The 15,779-nt window shown below is 42.6% G+C and overlaps 1 protein-coding gene across 1 annotated transcript in view; it reads left to right on the top strand.

Moving 5' to 3' along the window:
- Positions 1-833: 833 nt before the first annotated feature.
- Positions 834-15,779, top strand: part of LOC306940777 (grainyhead-like protein 1 homolog) — a 25,602-nt gene continuing 10,656 nt past the window's right edge. Inside the window, exons 1-9 of the mRNA XM_079525968.1 lie at positions 834-947; positions 3,496-3,691; positions 5,515-5,582; positions 5,980-6,346; positions 7,196-7,284; positions 9,626-9,770; positions 10,247-10,358; positions 11,137-11,231; positions 13,772-14,012. Coding sequence (XP_079382094.1) covers positions 928-947; positions 3,496-3,691; positions 5,515-5,582; positions 5,980-6,346; positions 7,196-7,284; positions 9,626-9,770; positions 10,247-10,358; positions 11,137-11,231; positions 13,772-14,012 — 1,333 coding nt within the window. The 5' untranslated portion in view covers positions 834-927. The remainder of the gene's footprint in view (positions 948-3,495; positions 3,692-5,514; positions 5,583-5,979; positions 6,347-7,195; positions 7,285-9,625; positions 9,771-10,246; positions 10,359-11,136; positions 11,232-13,771; positions 14,013-15,779) is intronic.

Below are 15,779 nucleotides of genomic sequence, written 5' to 3' on the forward strand. Positions count from 1 at the left end.
ATATTAGGCCTACTCTACTGTATAAATCACTGTATACAAGTGATAACTGATTAAGTTCAAACTATGCATGCAGTAAGCCACTTGCACTTCAGTTCAGTTACATTGCCTGTTTGTTTCTATGAAACTGGCCACACCTTTTTAATTCACCATCACAAAGGAATTTTGTGATTGGTGAAAGTTTTCTATGCTGTTGCACTTCTGACACACACGCACTCCCCCACCCACGCACGCACGCACGCACGCACACACACACACACACACACACACACACACACACAGTCACACACACACACACACACACACAATTCTGTCCATTTGTTTCGTTTTCATTCATTGTATTGATTTATTTTTAATTCAACCATCTAGGCTACCTACAGTAGAGGGCAGCATAGGACTGTTGTTGACTTAAGTTTCCCTCTGGATCTCAACCGAGTTCAATGTGGATGTACTTCAAATGTACCCTGCTGTACACGAAGTGAGTCCACATGTCTGTGTATTTGTATTGTCTACTCTACAGCTACACATCTCGTAAAGGCCGACTTGGCGAAATATCGGTATCGCTAAGGCTATATTATAACTCAGAAGAAACTACTGTATACCGTTGCCAATCGGTATGCTAAGTTGACAGAGAAAGAACTTCCAGTCTAAAAAAGAATAGGCTACCCTTCGAGTTTCAGCCAGGGTAGCAACACCCAGAAATCGTTATTATGTTAATAAGAGACTCTGGCTGTAGTAGGACTCTTGCAAGTTGCATTGAAACTAAGCCCCGCCCACACGTCTCCGCCAGCTCACCTGCTCAGGTAAAAACAACGTCAAAAGTGAATGAGGCTACTTGAACGTCACACAGAACTGAACCTGCCTGCATCGAGCTGGACGGGTCGGATTTTTACTCTTTCAACTAGAAAGTCCGGTTCAGACTGAGTCAAAATGTCAGAGGAATGTGACAGGTGAGTTGCTACAACTTGGTCCAACTGTTTGTCTGTATGGGAAAAAAAATGAAGAAACCTGTTTCAGGTGTGTTGACTACACACATGTGAGATGCTTTTGGAATGCAGTTTTGATCTGGTCTGGATTGACTAGCTGTACAGTAGTTGTTGGACATCCTGCAGTGCGTAGGTTATTGCTACTGCAGTCTGCAGCCAGTCAAAGAAAGCAGTGGTTGAGGAAGCTTGTAGCCTACTGAGATATCATATTTTACAAAAAAGTAGCAATATCACAATGTAGAAATACTCTTATTTAAACAAGTACCTGTAGGCCTTTGTTCTAAACGTTACGTTTTGATGAATTGAACAATGTGGACCCTATTGGAAACAAGTGTAATGCTTAATTGGATCGTCCACTCACAGTTAACAGCCTTTGTATTGAGTTTGTGCTTGAAATGTACTGTAATTCTGCAAACTGTTCAATCAATCAATCAAACTTGATTGTCATCAAAATATACTTAAGGTACTATTTTCAAACAGCATAGGGGGCTAATATATGGCTAAAGTTTTTATAATATAATAATTTAAAGTAATTAGTAACTAAGTTTTCAAATAATTGTATTGGAGTAAAGTGCAATACTGCCTCTGAGATGTAGGCCTATAGTGGAGTGGAAGTAATTGGAAATACTGTCTAAAGTATACCCTACCTAAAAAATAAATAAATAACAGAAACTGGATTTTAAACTCCTCTAGACTTCAGTCAGTTGGACCTGAGTTGGCTCTGCTGCTTTTCACTCTCGCCAAAACTAGCTGATCTACAAGCTCACAAGGAGTTGCATTGCTATGCATTGTGAGTGTTATCTAAAAATGTTCTCTCCAGAATATGGATGCTGGGGTTCAAGTGTTTGAGATTGGTGAATGCATGGGTGGTGAAATTAGCCAGTGGTTTTCAAACCATTTCATATGAAGGGTCCCCCAGTGAGGACCGGGACCCCCCTATTTGAAAAGATGTGCCAGGGACACCCATAGGAGAAGATTTGTGAAAACCTTTTCAATATATAACTGATCAATATACAGTAGTATGGGTCAGTTTGCCCCGTGTATACGATTATACAGCTTTTTAACGTCCACCAATCTACAGTAGTATTGTAGATTTGGTCATATTGGGATTACATTGAAGGCTGTGTGACACTGCTGAAATGGTGTGAAACTCAGGAGAAACCCTTTCTCTGTTGAGTAATGATGAAGTAGCTCTTTATGCTTTCTCCTACTTCCCTTCTGCCGTGACAATGACACATGAGAAAAGCCATTGTCTGTTTTGTTTTTTTGCACAGAAGTCTTTATTTGAGGCTGTTTTTTCCACCCTCTCCCGGCTGGTCACAAATGTTAACTAATATTTTCATTGAATCGGTGCAGTTTGTTTTCCTCACTCAGTCACATTCCTGAAGTCAGACAGCTGAGCAGGTTGAATGGACCTGTTCTACAGGAACATCTGCATTTACAAGCACTCTCTGCCCAGCCACACTCTGCCATGTGCCGTGTCTGAGCACTGAAACTGAGAGAAGGCAATATATCACGTTGATATCACAATATTAGACCACTGGGGTTCATTTTGATATCATAAAGAGTATATCGTGATGAGGTTTAACTTTCAAGTTTGTGGTTTATTGTTGTTACATCTTAATAACTAATAATAATTATTATTATTATTAATAATAATAACTAGAACTGCACTCTGTCGAGTGCCTACGTTTGCGCGTTGCACAAAAGTAGGCCATAAATGCCCTACTAGTGCGCAAGCAGAGCGCGCAAGTACTGTCGACCGCTACGAACTCTCAAATCTCAGCCTCTCTGTAAAACATTGTTAAATACCAGCACGACCACAGTACTTGCGCGCTCTGCTTGAACATGATTGTAATATAAAATAAGGGGTTCACGATTATGAAATTATGACCGATTATTTGCAGGGTCAGAATCTGCCGATACCGATTCTGACCGATTCCGATATTATACAGAGGACCACAATGGAAACAAGCATAGGCCCGTCTAGGGGCTTGGCCCAAAGCCTGTTAATAAAGTATGAAATTAATTAATAAATAGCCTATACTTTTTTCCAAGTGTCTGTACTGAATGAGATGAGTACACAAATTAAATGTAGAAAAATGTAAAGTTTATTTTTACTTAAGATTTTACATCATATTTGATTTGGCTTTTGTTCTAGACTAGAGGTACTAAACACTTTTTATTCATATTGAACTCATTGATGATTTTTTATATTTTTCATTTTGCTGGTGAAAACCGATGAAATAATCTGTATTATTTTGAGACCATTCCGATACCGATATGGCATTTTTATGGCTGATATGGCCAATAACGATTATGCTACCGATTAATCGTGCAACCCTACTAATAATAAAAAACATATATTATACAATATACAATACAAAAGTTGGTGTTTCACACGCTGTTAATAAAAGTGTATAGTTACAAGTATTGCATTTTCATCATTGCATTTTCATCACATTTCTACGTTCTACCCATGTCTGTCTGTCTGTCTGTCTGGTGGCCACAGTAAGAGGGGCCTGGTGTTGGTCCATGCAGCAGAGCAGTCGTACGTGGCCTCGGGTCCCGGGTACGAGGAGGATGAGGAGTCCTGGAGGCTGTATCTGGAGGAGAACCCTCTGGCGGCAGCCTCTAAGGCCATGCTCAGCCTCAACGGAGACGACGGGTCCAACCCACAGTACTTCTACGACTACTACAACAACAAGGTATGGTGGAAGAAGTACTCGGATGTTTTACTTAAAGTACTGGAGCAACGCCGCAATGTAGAAACACTCATCAATCAACATACAGTATATACTTATAAAATGTTTGAAAATAGCAGATCTACAATCCCACAAGCTTGTGACCTTGTAGATCAGCTATAGCCTACCAGTCTACCATGTATAAAATAGGGCAAAAGTGGTTAATGTGTGTTTTATAATATAATTAATAATTTATATCTGCCAAGTAACTAGTAATAACTAAAGTTTTCAAAGAATTGCAGTGGAGTAAAAGTACAATATTTGCCTCTGAGATGTAGTGGAGGAGAGGTAGAAGCATTGGAAATTGGAAATACTCCAGTAAAGTAAAAAGTGACTCAAAATTTCTCTTAAGTACAGTACTTGAGTAAATGTACTTTGTTACTTTACCTTTCATACTGGTAACCTTTCATACAGGGCTGGATTTCCCTGAGCGATCCATGGCTCTGCCTTTGATACTAAATCATTTATAATAAATTGAAAAAATAAAAAAAAACATCCAAGCAATAACCAATGATTTCACAGAAATTACAGAATAAACCAAAAATACAGAAAAAACTAGTTGACACTGACTCAAAACTCAACTCAAAATGCTCTGGATGAGCACATTAATGGCGTCAGGGATTAAATTCAGGAGGTCCTCGTCATCATAGCCTCTGTGCTCCACACAAAGAATAGCAGAATGTCCACCTCAAAGAAAGGTTAAATATCCCTGCCAATTATGAGCCCCCTGTGGAGAGTATTGCTTTCAAGCCAAGTAGTGTATGAACACCATACAACTAGATCGGTGCCCGGCTGTAGAGCACCGAGTCGGTAATGATGGAAATTGGGAGACCATGCCCCACCCGGCTATGCAATACTCGTACCCGTGTCAGAGTACCCGTTCCACCAATCTGTCTGTGTCCCTTTTATGCCCATATATGGAGATTTCCGTATATTCCAACCAACCGGTGGAATATACCGGTTGGTTCCCAATGGGAACCGTTTCAGTTATTTTTGGTTCTTAGTCCATGAGCCAGAGCTCCAAAATTGGAACGTTAATTATGAATTGAGTGGGAAAAACCATACCTATATTAGATTGTTATCACCATGACACTTCCCCAATTGATTACTTACACAAAGACAATGATTTATTGTATTACAAATTTTACATTTTTAAATATGCAAATGAGGCATTAGGGTAGGAAAATTTGCAAAATAATCGAAAATATGACAAAGCTACTACTGTGGAAGAGTTATCATGTATTCATTTACTACAATTTAATATAGGTCTAGTTTTTCCTACCAATTTCGGAGCTCTGGCTCATGGACTAAGAACCAAAAAGAACTGGACCGGTTCCCATTGGGAACCAACCGGTGGAAAGGGGGTCTCTGTGTCCCTTTATATGGAGTTCTGTGTCAGGCATGCCCAAATATGGAGTGTTGTGATGTCAGAACAGGCCAGCTCCATATATGGAGCCCGGGCAGAGGCCTTTTGTGGTGGTTCTGGACAACCGTGGGTCCGACGGACTCAACACCGGGCACTGCACTCCCTGTGGGGGTGTGGAACGCGTGTGTCGAATCTGTCGAAGTCGTTGGGGCGAACGGTTCTCGTGTTACGTGCATTACAGACGTACAGACGTACGTGGTGCATTTATAGATGGATATTATATCCATCATTTAACTCTGATAGTGTACAAATGTAACAAAATGTACCCATGTACCCATGTCTGTCCTAAATAAATACATGATTTAATAATGGATTAGTTCGACTAACTCTAGATGAGATAAACCGTCTCTTTTCTGTTCAGGTTTCTCGGGACAAGAAGGCTGGAGGACACATCAAGACAGAACCTGTGGATGTTGATCCCAACAAAAGGTAAAAGTCTCTCTGATTTTTCTTTCCATGATTCTACTGTTTCTGTAGAAATAATGGGTCATGTACTCTGCCACGAGTAAAATTCAAATGGAAACACATTTTGAATATTGTTTTGATTCCATTAATCCAACTCACTCTGTAATTGGAGGTTTATCTCTTACATCTAATGACCTGTCTGTCTTAGTAGTCAGGCTTATTCAAACTTTGTCGTACGACAGCATCTAATGACTAATTTGTTAAGTAGTCAATCTATAAGCTTATAGATATTTTTGGTCTGCGATGCTGATGTACACAGAACATAAATTAGGCATTTATCTGTCTGTCTAGCATCCGTATTCATTAAACATGTCAGTAAACGCGTGTTAACAACCGTCCGTCGGCCTCTGTCTTTCCACAGTAACTACCTGCTTCCTGGTTACTCAGAATCCCTGCTGACCATCACTCCTCTGAGAAACGTCCCTCTGCACACGGTGACTGTTCAGGGCGGCGACAAGAGAGCGCAGGAATGTCCCTCTTACACGCAGTCCCTCGTGTCCTTGTCCGCCTACTCCGCCAGCAGTCTGGAGGGTCCCCTGCACCCCTCCTCCTCCTCCTACACAGTGCTGGAGGACCCTGCCGCCGGGCCCTCCCACCACAGCAGCTCCCTGTCTGAGGGCCCACGGTATATACGGGCCGAAGGCCACCGCGACCCCTACAGCCCCGGGACCAAGGCCCTGACGCCCGACTCCACATACACAGAGACGTACAAGGACACACCCGGCCAGGTGTGTTTAGCACAGTGATTCTCAGCCATTTTTGAGTGGTGTAAACCACTCCTACAACTGGCTTTGTTAGTTTACGTGTCTGTCTGTCTGTCTGTTCGTACCAAAAAATGAGCATGGTTGCTATGGTCACCCAGTTCACACGGGTGTGATTTAATTACGTCAGACATTACGTCAGACCACAGCTGATCAGTCTATATAAGACCTTACACCACTCAGTTCACACGGGTGTGATTTTTTTCCATTACAAGGACCCCCAGTTTCATATGTATTAGGCCACGGACCCCCACTTGAAACATTATTGTTTTGAGCCCCTCCTATGTCCAGCTTTGAGGGTGCACGTAAACACAAACATTGTCCTAACACAAACATTACGTAAACAACAAGACAAAAGTGAGGACGCAAATTGTGATTGGCCGGAATGAGATGATGTATGATGATAAGAGCGCCACTCCTTCACACGGGTGTGATTATTTTATTTTATTTGTGGGACCCAATCACGCTGTACAATCATCAGTGTTTATTTAACTCCAGTTAAATAAACACCAAAAAGTGTCCATTTGGACTCGACATTGAAAAACAACCGTTTAGCATAAGAAGAGACATTTTAGGAGTTTTGGTTTCAGACACAATTTAAAGGCAAATGGGTTTCTCTTACCGTATATTAGAAGAGTCCTTGGGTTATACTGTCTTCCACATGCATTATGAGCTTGTAGATTACATACTTTTGCTACTTTTGAGTTTGTACATTAATTAATTTACAAAACAAAGTTGAAATATGGAGATACAAGGTTTCTGCCCGACAGCGACGATCAGAATCAGATGTAACAACAAGTCCTTTGTCTCACCCAGATCCTGTCCCTGTCCGAGGACAACATCCAGCTCCGTCTGTCCTCCATCACCCCTGAGGCCTACATGTCCTCACCCAGCTCTGGAAGCAGGTAACAACACTCAAGTTAAAGTCATACTCTGTAACCTCTTCTCTAAACACTTAAGGCTCATACATAGTCTGGATTTTCGGTGGTGGGGTGACCACCGAACTACAACATGACGTCACGAGCCGCGGTGAAGAGCAAACCACCGCCACCGCTCCAGCCCTTCTCTCTGTTTTTACTCACCACCGCTCAACGTTATTTCAGCTCCGGTGGTCAGCTCACCACCGGAGCGGTGGTCACCTCACCACCGAAAATCCAGACTATGAATAGGCCTTTACAGTTGGGTGCCACCGATATTGTCCCTTATCATTTGACCCATTTAGGCCTGACCTAAAAATTTAAAAAAATCCTTCTAAATCTTCCAGTTTTCTAAAATAAATATTTTCACGATTTTTCAAAAATAGCAGACCTACAAGCTCGTAGCGCGCCACTCGGTGGCGCGCTATGAGCTTGTAGATCTGCTATTTTTCAATAGCTAAATTATAACATAATGTTTAAAACACCAAAAGGGGTTTTGCGCAGATCACGCAAACCTCAGCAAAAAGAAAAGGACAATATCGATGGCCTCCAACTGTAGTTGAGAGTGTCTGTCCGACACCATGTTTTGAACGGGACAGCCCTAGTACAGTAGTTCTCAAACTGTTTTGTCTCAGGTCACCCCTGTAAATATCTTTTCATTCCCCCCAAAAAAACAAAAATCGCAGGTCTACAAGCTCACAACACAACGCATCAGAACGCTAATTGTAGATGTGCAATTTTTGCATAGAGGGTTAGTTAAACGTAAGTGGTTAAACCAGGGGGTTTCAAGTGATTGTGAACCAGGGACCACCACCCTGACTAAGAATCAACCTGGGGACCACTGTTGTGTTGGGATGGCATATGGGCTAAGAATCAACCTGGGGACCACTGTTGTGTTGGGATGGCATATGGGCTAAGAATCAACCTGGGGACCACTGTTGTGTTGGGATGGCATATGGGCTAAGAATCAACCTGGGGACCACTGTTGTGTTTGGATGGCATATGGGCTAAGAATCTACCTGGGGACCGCTGTTGTGTTGGGATGGCATATGGGCTAAGAATCAACCTGGGGACCACTGTTGTGTTGGGATGGCATATGGGCTAAGAATCAACCTGGGGACCACTGTTGTGTTGGGATGGCATATGGGCTAAGAATCAACCTGGGGACCACTGCTGTGTTGGGATGGCATATGGGCTAAGAATCAACCTGGGGACCACTGTTGTGTTGGGATGGCATATGGGCTAAGAATCAACCTGGGGACCACTGTTGTGTTGGGATGGCATATGGGCTAAGAATCAACCTGGGGACCACTGTTGTGTTGGGATGGCATATGGGCTAAGAATCAACCTGGGGACCACTGCTGTGTTGGGATGGCATATGGGCTAAGAATCAACCTGGGGACCACTGTTGTGTTGGGATGGCATATGGGCTAAGAATCAACCTGGGGACCACTGCTGTGTTGGGATGGCATATGGGCTAAGAATCAACCTGGGGACCACTGTTGTGTTGGGATGGCATATGGGCTAAGACTTGCTATGCAATGCATCCCATGTCTATACATACCAATGTTTCTCAACCAATGGCCTACGGACTTCTAGTGGTCCATGCCATAGTAGACCTGCAGCTGCAGGTTGTCCATGGGAAAATGTTCCTTTAAGATATAAATAAATAAATCAAATGTATTTAAAATATGTTTAAATAATACAGTATCTCAAAAGTCCATCAAATGTAAGAAAATATTTGAATTGATAGCTAATAAAAAGATTTAAATTAAGTCATGACTGTTAAGGGCTTGATTTCATTCATTGCACGATACTACGTGCAACAAATTATATCAAGCCCAGGCATTATTTAACTGAAATATATGACCAGAGCCAAAATATATTTTTAACTGATACAGCTGATCCAGTGCTGAATGCTGATAGAGCAGAGCTCAGCAGAGGCACGATAATGATGATTATAATTATGGGCACATTTCCTAATAATGATGACTCAAATCAGGCATGCTGGTACACTGTCACTTACCCTTCTTGAGATTCTGACTCCCATTTCTGTGGAATTCAGTCTTCCCAATATCTGACAACATTTACACACTTGCACGGAACAGTGCACAAAAGTTTAGTGCACTGTTCCGTGGAAGAAAATACAAAATCTTCACTTTGCTACATTACTAAATGCATGGTGAGGGACCACATGCAATACCTTCATGGACCACCAGTGGTCCACAGAGCACCTGTTGAAAACCCCTGGGTTAAACTGAAGTCATATCATATTGATAAATTGATAAATATTAACATCTCTCTCTCTCTCTCTCTCTCTCTCTCTCAGTCATCAGTTTGAATACATCGTCGAGGCTCCTCAGTCTCTGAAACCAAAAGGTTCAAGTTCCATGAGTTACCTGAACAAAGGACAGTTCTATCCCATCACCCTCCGAAGCCTGAACAGCGAGACACACCATCCCTACACAGTGCGGGTACGTTGTGTGCGTGTGTGTGTGTGTGTGTGTGTGTGTGTGTGTGTGTGGTGTGTGGTGTGTGTGTGTGTGTGTGTGTGTGTGTGTGTGTGTGTGTGTGTGTGTAAATGGTGCAGTTTCCGGAAAAGTTACGATGGTGGCCACCTGACAGCCAACAGTATTATATGAATAAACAACTGCATGTCAGCTTATTGTTAGTATCAACCAAAAACGTGGCATGAGTCAATTGCCGTTATAATGCGTTAGACCTTCCTGGGAGATAGATGCTGAGGTGGAGCGCCACGCCTACCATCAGCTCCCAGTACTTACCCAAGCCACGCTAGTCATTCGCTGAGTTTGGCAGTGCCCAGGATCGAGCCGAGTCAGCCGACTGTGCTACTCGTACCCGGAAACAAACAACAGCTTCACATTTATTCTGTTTTGGGAGTTATGTGTGTATTTCTTATTGTGTGTGTGTGTGTATGTATGTGTCACAGAGTGAGGTGATGCTGGTGTTTGGGGAAGAGAAGTTCACAGAGGAGCAGCTAAAACACTGGAGGTTCTGGCAAAGCAGACAGCACACCGCCAAACAACGCTGTTTGGATATAGGTGAGGACGCACTCACACTCACACATTCCATTTATACTCATCACGCCATGACGTCTCTTGGCGGCAAGCGACAATATGTTACACTACTGGAGTCCAGATTGTGCTTCATCATCATTAGTTTGTCGTGATAATGTTTGATATGAGTGCTGCACGATTGTTGCTCAGATGTGAATCTCGATTTTCCTTTACAAGAATTGAGAAAACGATTCTCACACGATTCTCATTTTCTCCATGAAAATATTTATTGTCTTTAGTCTGTAGTTACTAGTTACTGAACATTACTCCATGTGGCACATATAGCCAACTACTGTGGCTTTAAACAGACATCATCAAAGTGCAGATTCTGAGTCCGATTGAATCGAACTGGTCCCGAATATGACTGCCTGGTCCCTCCTGGCCATGATTCACATTGGCCATTTAGTACGGATGGCTTTCATATTGCAGCGATCCGTATCCAAGTACACTTCAATCGGTCCCAAAACTACCTCCCCATGCGGTCCCCGGGAACGGTTGTGTGATCCGCTCGCGGGAACGGTACGCAGCATTCACAGTACCACAACATCTGCTAAGTGGTCCCGAGTGCGCACCCGGGACCATAGTGTGAATCTGCCCTTAAAGTCTCTCTCTCACACATAAGAGTGACTAAAATGAATTGGACAGCCAACTAGTGCTGCACGATTCTGGCTCAAATTTAGAATTGAGATCACATAGGTGTCTCGTAATCTTTTTTTGATTAATCTTGAAGCACTAATTGATTGTTGTTGTGTTTCTGTCACAGCCGACTACAAGGAGAGTTTCAGCACCATATTCAACATCAAGGAGATCGCCTACAACGCTGTGTCTTTTACCTGGGACTCTAGGAACGAAGCACGGGTATGTCTGCCTGTCTGCCTGTCTGCCTGCCTGTCTGTCTGTCTGTTTGTCTGTCTGTCATTCCACTGACTGGTCCATCAGATACTCAAGTAAAGTACAGATACGTCAAAAATGTACATAAGTACTGTACTTAAGTAAATGTACTGAGTTACTTTCCACCACTGCTTCCCAGCAAAAATGAGGAACAGTAATTTTACTAGTATTTTGCAGGTTAGAGCAGGAGCTGTAGTTACACAACATGTCCAGCTGGGGGGGGGGCATACACAATGGAGACTGGATAATTTGACAATAAGAGTTTAACAAAGGTGAAGGAGATGGGATGAGTTTGTCAAGATTATGATTTGTGTTTTGAGAAGATGATGAAGTGTTGTGTCCTCTCGGTGTGAAATTGTTAAATTAAACTGAGAAGTGAGAACTGTACACTGTAGTGTGGTGGTAAAGATATACAGTGTATACAGTATATATTAAAAATTCCATCCATTTGTACATTCTCAGAGTTACACACCCAAAAGAGTCCTGTTGGGCCCCGGACCAGATGTTGAGAAACACTGGCATAGACCAGTGGTTCCCAAACGTTTTCATGCCAAGGAGCCCCAAATTGACACTAATTAGCCGGCGGACCCCCATTTGAAGAGATAATGCCAGGGAGTCAGGGACCCCGGCTCTAGCAGTGATTCTCAACCCGTTTAATTTCAAGGACCCCTAGTTTGACCTGCATTAGTCTACGGACCCCCCATTTAATGGTATTTCTATCTCTGAGACCCCAATTTATATTGTAAAATCAATGTTAATTTAACTCTGTGTGTACAAATGGAACCAACTAACGTGTCCATTTGGTACACTATCTGAGTTACAGATCCATACGGGTCCATTTGGTTCCTAACTATCATTTAGCTGGGGGCCCCCTGGAACTCTCTCAAGGACCCCTGGGGGTCCCCGGACCCCACTTTGGGAACCCATGGCATAGACCAGTGGTTCCCCACCTTTTCAGGTGGGGAACCACTGGGCCCCCACAGACCCCAAAATATATCCCCAAAAATAATCTGATTTGAGTTGAGGCATTACATTTAGTTTGACTCGGTTCCACAGATTAATATTGCGAAAATATTTTCAAAATGTTTACGTCTTTCTTATTAGTATTTGACAATATGGCCAATGTTTGACCAGTTTTTATAGTAATGTTCGTTGATTACCTTTTTTTCCCCATTTAATGCCTTTTTTTCTTTCATTCTTTAGCTATTAAAAAGGTCTTAAAAGTCCTAAAAATGTTACATTACTGTCATCTGGGGAGTCCCGACCCACATGTTGAGAACCCCTGGCATAGACGGCTTTACTACTCTAGTAATATAATACTAGTAAACACAAGTGTGTGTGTGTGTGTGTGTGTGTGTGTGTGTGTGTGTGTGTGTGTGTGTGTGTGTGTGTGTGTGTGTGTGTGTGTGTGTGTGTGTGTGTGTGTGTGTGATGAGAGGTAGGATGCTCTCCTCTCATCCTCTCAGCGCAATCACCATGGCAACATGCCCAACATTCCAAAGTTACCTAGCAACAGTCGGAGCGCAAGCGTGGGGCTAACATGGCCGCCGCGGAAAAAGTTGATTGGCTGAAAGTGTGTGTGTGTGTGTCTGTGTGTGAGAGAGAGAGAGAGATGTTTTATAACACTGCATTTGGTGTCCTCATGTTACCTTTCATAACTGGTCACTATCATTGCCTTTCCTTTCCTATTAAGGGGAATTTTATCTGCAGATCAATATCTATTCACCACTTTATGAGCTTATGATGAATTTGTCTGCTGCAGTCTTTTGTAGGCTACTTAATTCTGAAATATGTGTTTATGTCAGTGAGGGTACCAAGTTGTCTCTTTGTCTGTTTATCGATCTATCCTTCTTAATATATGTCCATATATACAGTCTCTGACTGTCTGTCTGAGTATGTCTGTCCGTCTATATATAGATCTTTCTTAATATCTGTCAATATGTCTGTCTGTCTGTCTATATCTGTCAATATGTCTGTCTGTCTATCTATATCTGTCAATGTCTGTCTGTCTATATCTGTCAATATGTCTGTCTGTCTATATCTGTCAATATGTCTGTCTGTCTGTCTGTCTGTCTATATCTGTCAATATGTCTGTCTGTCTGTCTATATCTGTCAATATGTCTGTCTGTCTATATCTGTCAATATGTCCGTCTGTCTATCTTAATATATGTCTGTCTGTATATTCTATGTCTGTTTATATCTCCGTCTATCTATATACAGTATGTCTTATCTGTCTGTCTATATATCTGTCTATATGTCTACCTGTGTCTCTCTCTCTCTCTTTCTCTCTCTGTCTGCCTCACTCTGTCCTTGTTTCACCTTTCTCTCCATCCTCTCTGCAGTTCTTTGTGTCTGAACTGTCTGAGAACAGACTGTCCTCCCTCGCTCTGCCTCCCCACTCTACTTTCTAATACACTGTCTACACATTTTTCTCTCAACTCAATGAACTATCTCTCTCTCTTTGTTTGTTTGCGTCTCTCTCTCTCTCTGTCTCTCTCTCCTTGCAGGTTTTTGTGTCTGTCCACTGTCTGAGCACGGACTTCTCGCCCCAGAAGGGGGTCCGGGGTCTGCCCCTCGTCCTGCAGATTGACAGCTACGTGGGTGGGGCCGGCGGGGAGAGGCGGGTCCACCGCGCGGCCAGCCAGGTGAAGGTGTTCTGCGACAAGGGAGCCGAGAGGAAGATCCGAGACGAGGAGAGGAAGCAGAACCGCCGCCGCCTCAAAGGCCCCCTGGACGCCTCCAACACAGGTCAGCGCTCTCGCCGTAACTGTTGCATCGTGGGAGCAGACGAAACGGAAATATCTATGACACCAGGCAGTGTTGATTTCGGCGACTAAAACTATGAGGAAAATGTTGGTCGACTACCTTTCTTCAAAAACAATTCTATTGTAAATTCCGTCAACAAATTAAAACTAGACTAAAATGTTAGGGAGGGACTACTAGTGGAAAAGAGATCCAGTAGAACTAAAAGACAAGTAATTTTTATGTTTGGTTGCACTGTCGACTAAAATCTTATGATATTTAGTCGACTAAAACTAGACAAAAACATTTCAAATGACTGAAACTAAATAGAATTGTATTCAAAAAAAGACTATGACTGCAATTAGAGCAACATTTTCCATCAAAATCAACACTGCATGACATATAGCTTTGAAGGGATGGTATTGGTGGTGTACGTTTCTTTGTTTCATCGTTTCCAATTGCGTGGAGCCTTCACTAGTGTCATCGATCGATAACACCTTTAAAGGAAGAGGCCAGAGTAAAGATGTAATTTTCTGGTTACTCAAGAGCTGGAGAGACGGGTACACCCCCGTTACTGAACAAGCACTCTGTATAGCCACCATTACTATTGCAATATAGAGAATATTGTAATATATAACACTTATAGGTGTATATATATGTATCAAAATGTACTAAAGTACAACAATACATGGCAATTTGAGGTACTCAAATTTCACAAGAAAACGAGAAAAAGAAACTGAGGCAAAATCTATGAAAAATGTGGGAAATATTAAAAAAATCACACCTGTGTGAAGTGAGGTGCTCTCTTATCATCATACATCATTTGTTTACACAAACCCTCAAAGCTGGACATAGGAGGGGCTAGCGCCCCTCCAAAAATATTCCTTAAAAAGTATAAAGTAGCTGGGAACTTCTCCTTTGTTCCACCCATTCCTGGGACATGTGACAATGGTCCCATTTTTTTACCCTTTATCATATAAACCAGGTGAAATTAACCAAAACACCTGCCTTTTAGGAAAAAAACAGGGGTGTGGGCAGGAAAACAAACCTCCCTTCTATGATGTCACCTTGAATCCTGTAGATATCCAAGGACCCACCCGCCTCAGACATCAGCAACATTATTTATTTACATAATTGTCTGGGTGAAAAACACACAGGTTTAGTGTTCTAGGGTTAGCAAAGAAACATCACCTAACACCCTGTTTTAAGGACTGTGTAACGGTGGAGTATGTGAAGCCCAAATCACAAGACGTGACGGTGACACTTAGCTCAGTCATTATGTCCACACTGAACTCAGTTCCAGGACAAGAGGGTTGTCCTTCGCACTACAGCGAACAAAAAGAGAAATAGACTTGACTTTAACGTCAAAGACAAAAGAAAACAGCCAAGAAAGAGTTCCGGCAGTGGACAAAACTCACCGAAAAGAGAGGTTGTGGCGTTCTTGAAAATGGAGCAGAAAACAATGTTTTTCTAATTCCCGCTCGCATCACGCGGCCCGGAAATGGTCGATATACAAGCTCAAAGCACGAGCTTGTACGACGGCTATTTCCGGCCGCGCTACGCCGCCGTACGAGCGAGTGATAAATCTGGCTCGACGAGGAGGAAGATGATGTGTCTGCGGTGTGTCTCTCCTGTCCATTACGGGATATAAAGGCTGAGCGCTCACTAGGACAATGCTGCTCTGTGTGTTTGTGTGACTGTGTGTGTGTGTGTGTGTGTGTGTGTGTGTGTGTGACTGTGTGTGTGACTGTGTGTGTGTATGTTTTTCAGCAG

This window comes from Electrona antarctica (genome assembly GCF_951216825.1).
Source record: "Electrona antarctica genome assembly, chromosome: 17".
NCBI lineage: Eukaryota > Metazoa > Chordata > Actinopteri > Myctophiformes > Myctophidae > Electrona > Electrona antarctica.